General features: G+C 48.3%; 1 protein-coding gene across 1 annotated transcript; it reads right to left on the bottom strand.

The window, feature by feature from the left end:
- Positions 1 to 506: 506 nt before the first annotated feature.
- On the bottom strand, positions 507 to 4,329 carry LOC128087697 (uncharacterized). The gene is made up of 3 exons (XM_052697554.1): positions 3,654 to 4,329; positions 582 to 3,533; positions 507 to 540 (listed from the first exon to the last, which is right to left on the bottom strand). Exons 1-2 carry the CDS (start codon positions 4,327 to 4,329, stop codon positions 2,182 to 2,184), a joined length of 2,028 nt encoding a protein of 675 aa, XP_052553514.1. The 3' UTR covers positions 507 to 540; positions 582 to 2,181.
- Between the last annotated feature and the right edge of the window lie 300 nt (positions 4,330 to 4,629).

Raw genomic sequence — 4,629 nt, 5'->3', positions numbered from 1 at the left:
CCAGTATATTTACTGTGACAACAGAGTTTTTAAAGTAAAGTAAACCTTTAGTTTTTTCTTTTCTGGAAATACAAGCAGTGCATCTGGGAATTTTGCATAAGAGTCTTTTTTCCCCTGTTCCTTTGAATACAACTATCAGCGTCCATCAGACATGCCTAAATGTTACCCTTAGCCTAGCTAAAATTTAAAGCAAGAAAACGCAAAAATGTAAGAAGAAGGGTTTAAATGAAGGGGCTTTCAGAACAAATTTGATTGTATGCACATATGCAAACAGCTCTAAAAGCCAGAGTATTTGTCCTCCTGGGATGGAGCATAAATTGTTGGATCTCTTATTATGTGCAAGCACTTTGTTGTGTACATGTATAATCAATGGATATCAAGATGATACAATCACAAAATAAACAAGAGAGTTAGGTGGACTATGATAACAAGAGAGAATAAATGGAAGGCTTACCCTTACAGTGGGCTCACCACAAAACACCAGAAGGAGAGATCTCCAGATGAAATCCTTCCCCACTGGTAGCCAGCTCTTAAATAGGTCTAGGAGAGGTGCAGCCTGGCTCCACCCCTTCCGGCAGCACAGGTGAATTGCCTTCATCTGTGCTCCTCTGGCTGACTCATGGCTCGACTCAGGTGATCAATCAGAGGTTCAGGCCATGACTCAGTAGTTCCCATACACTCCACCCCTTCACGGCGTGAACCAATGATCAGGTTAACTAAAGGGTAAGCTTTCCTTAATACAGAGATCCGGTTTGTCGCGACGCTTCTACAATTTTATCGCGACGCGTGCTGGTACAGTTCAAGACGAGTGGTGATCAGTGGATGTCTATATTCTTCTATGGGCCAGTGCTCGATGATGTGACTGGAGGCATGATGTCCTGAGGTGCAGGTCCATTCTATGTTCCATCAGTCCCATGCAGACCACCACTAGGTGTTGCACGTGATCTGACAGCAACACTGGAACGCTTGATGGCATTTTGTTCCTTCCGGTGATCCTGAAGGCTCACAGACTCATGGGGAGTAATACAGATATTTCACAGGTACCAGGAGGGGAAGGTCTGCTCTCCAGGGCAAGATACAGGCTGTATTTCTATCCTGGGTCAACACTTCCGCTTGTACTGGGGCACGTCCTGGCCGCCTGTACCACACCTTCTGGCTGGATGTCTGCGGCTGCATAACGATATCAGGCACCAAAGGAGGTGTCCTGATCTGCCACAGGGACACGATGGGGGTCCCTTTAGCAATAAAGATCGGAGTGTTGACCACAATATCAGTAGGCCATGTACCTGTTACTGGAGGGACTACTGAGCCTCCCAACTCCAATAGTCTCCCCCAGGGTGCAAGTAGGCCACACCACTTGGGTCCTACCTGCACCTTCCAGGGCCATTTTATTTTGTGGGTACCCGGATCTAAATTCTCAGGGGCAGGGAGCAGAAGATTATTTTTGTTACCAATCTGGGGTCTTACCTGATGATCAGTGCCCGTAATTTGAATCCTAAGCGGGGTGGCTCATGTCGTCTGCAACATTCTCAGGGCACTGGGTCTGCCGTCTTGAGATCTTTCATTCAGGTCCCGCAGGGTTTCATACAGTCTTTTCGTCCATCCCTGCAGGGACTGGGAGTCTGTCTTCAGGGCAGCCTTAAGAATACTATTATAACGTTTGATGAGGCCTGCCCCCATTGGATTATATGGCAGGTGGAATCACCATTCGATGTTATTTTCTTCTGCCCAGCGCTGTATCATTGCACCAGTAAAATGAGTCCCTTGGTCGCTCTCGATAACTTCAGGTGTCCCGTACGCAGACACCAGTTTAGTGAGTGCCTTGATGGAATATGCCTGGTTTGCTTTCGGTACTGGATAGGCCTGCAGTAGCCCACTTGCAGTGTCGACACAGGTCAGGGCGTATCTTGCCCCTTTGGAGCGAGGAAGGGGCCCGATGTAATCGACCTGCCATCGCTGGAGAGGATTGTGTCCCCTAGCAAGATGGGCTGTTGTTTCGGGCAACGATCTCGGTCTCATCTTGGAGCAAGCGTCGCAATCCTGGCATGCCTGGACAATATCAGATAGTTGTATGGGCAGTCCCCATGCTTTAGCAGCTGCCCACATTGTCTTTTGTCCAGCATGCCGTAGCTTCTGATGTAACCAGCTGGCGATGTTCTCAGATGGTGAATTCTCAATCCATCAAACTCGGGCCAGTGTGTCGGCTTCATCGTTTCCTGGTGACTGTAGGGGCTGATGACCAGAAACATGGTAGACACGTACAGTCCTGTATTTGACCGTATTCCATATATCTAACCACCTGTCTTTGCCCCAGATTGGTCGGGTGTGGACAGTCCATTCCTGGGTGGCCCACTGTGCAATCCAAAGAGTGAGCCCCCGGTACACAGCCCAACTATCTGTGCAGATGTTCAGGATACCATCACCGGGTTCCTTGGTTATACCCATCCACACGGCTCGCAGTTCTGCCCATTGGCTACTCTGACCACTCCCCTCATCGAACCAGATTGTCTCGGTGGAAGGATGGTATGCTGTTGCTCTCCACTTGCTCGGGTTGCCCTTGCTGGACCCATCTGTGTACCAGGCATCTTCAGGGATAGGATATTTTCCATCCTGAACGGGACTCTTCTCTGGTGGAGCGACCAGTATTTCTTTTGGTGCATCACTGTGATACGTCACTGGGCCTAGGATCTTCTGGAGTTCTTCTTTCAAGGGTGATGAAGACAGACTGCTCCTTTGGCTGAGATAGGCGACCCATCGTGCCACTGTTTGCGCTTGGGCCACCCCTGTCTTAGGAAGGTGGGTCAGATCTTTCACCCACCCCTGAATTGGCAAAGTGGTCTTGACTATAACTGCAGCTGTTTGAGTTGCTGGCTCTACTGCCTGTAATGCCGAATAGGCAGCCAATAACTGTTTTTCAATCATACTGTATCTTTCTTCTGCTCCGTGCCAAACCTGAGACCAGAAACCAATGGGGGTCCGAACAGAGCTCTGGCGTTGCCACAGGCCCCAATCGAAGCTGTCTTGAGTAACATGAACGTCCAACTCGGCTGGGAGGGTAGGATCGAATATACCCAATGCCTGGGCTTGTTTAACTGCCAGTTTTGCTTGTTGGAAAGCATCCTGTTTGGTTTTCCCCCAGTCCCATAGCTGCCCCTTTTTTGTGAGTCTGTATAGTGGCCTTAGCAGCTGCGCTAGGTGAGGTATAAAGGAACGCCAATAACCCAATATACCTAGAAACTCTTGCAGCTGCTTTGATGTTGTAGGGACTGGGAACACCTGAACCTTATCTATAACAGCACTGGGTAGCACTTTGGTCTTTCCTGACCAAACTACCCCCAGGAATTTTACAGACAGGCCTGGACCTGGCACCTTTTGGAGATTTACAGCCCATCCCCTCTGTTGTAAATAGGCGGTTAATGAATCTGCCGCCTGTCCTACTGCCTCCAGTGAGCCGGATGTCAACAGGAGATCATCAATATAATGATATAGGTTAACATCATCAGGTTTTCTCCAATCAGCCAGGTCACGCGGCACTAGATTGTGACAATATGTTGGTGAATGCACGTACCCCTGTGGCAGGACCTGAAAGGTCCACTGCCTGCCTCCCCATGTAAACACAAACTAATCTTGCGATTCCTCAGCAATTGGGATACTGAAGAATGCATTTGCTAGATCTAGGACACAACGATAGGTTTTTATCTCCCTACTCAATGTGTCCATTAGGGAGGAAATATTGGGCACAGCCGCAAGAATAGGCGGCGTGACCTTATTTAATTCACTGTAATCTACTGTCATCTTCCATGTGCCATCCGACTTTCGCACTGGCCATATGGGGGAATTATATGGGCTGTGTGTAGGTCTTATAATACCCACTTTTTCTAATTCCTGCACCGTTCTTGATATTTCATCTTGCCCATCCGCAAGTCTATACTGTCTGACATTAGTAATCCGGTGTGGTTTCGGCAGGCAAACATTCCCATGTTTCGCATGGCCTCTTAATATTGCCTGCACCGCCCGGATACTGATACATCTTTGTCGAAGTCTGAACTCTCCCACAGTTGTTTGGAGAGCCAGATCCCATAGAATGTCTATGCCCAGGATGTATTCTTGGACTGGGGCAATAGACACCTTGTACCCCCGGGGTGGGAGACGCCCAACCCCCAATTTTAACCATGTTTGGGTGACAGGAATAATCTGTCCCCCAAAACCACCAATCATCACTCGTTCGCCATCAAATTTCCTCCGATCTCCATAGATAATTGATGTTTCTGCTCCCGTGTCTACCAATGCTATCACTCTCTGAATATTTTTTCGGGACCAATAAATCATTAATTCTACATAGGGCCTCCAGTCCTGTCTGGAGGCCCTACGGGGACTAACATCCCTTGTCACGCCATGAATTGTGCTAGGGCCAATTCTTTTGCTTCTGATGGCTCAGGCATTGTGGCTCGAGACACCTGAGGTGGCTTTTTTTTCCTATTTGAAACAATAAAATCTTCCATGTTCCATGTTGTTGTTGGTACCCTCTCTATAACCCTCACCCTTGATTTCTTAGGGTAGCTCTGAAATTTTTGATTGTCCTTTTTTGATTGTCCTCTCCAGAGCTGGAGAAGGACATGGTTGGGCTGG

Source organism: Tympanuchus pallidicinctus, unplaced genomic scaffold (assembly GCF_026119805.1).
Source record: "Tympanuchus pallidicinctus isolate F22 unplaced genomic scaffold, pur_lepc_1.0 scaffold31, whole genome shotgun sequence".
Taxonomy (NCBI): domain Eukaryota; kingdom Metazoa; phylum Chordata; class Aves; order Galliformes; family Phasianidae; genus Tympanuchus; species Tympanuchus pallidicinctus.
Note: the sequence above shows the minus strand (reverse complement) of the source record. Positions and strands in the feature narration are given on the sequence as shown.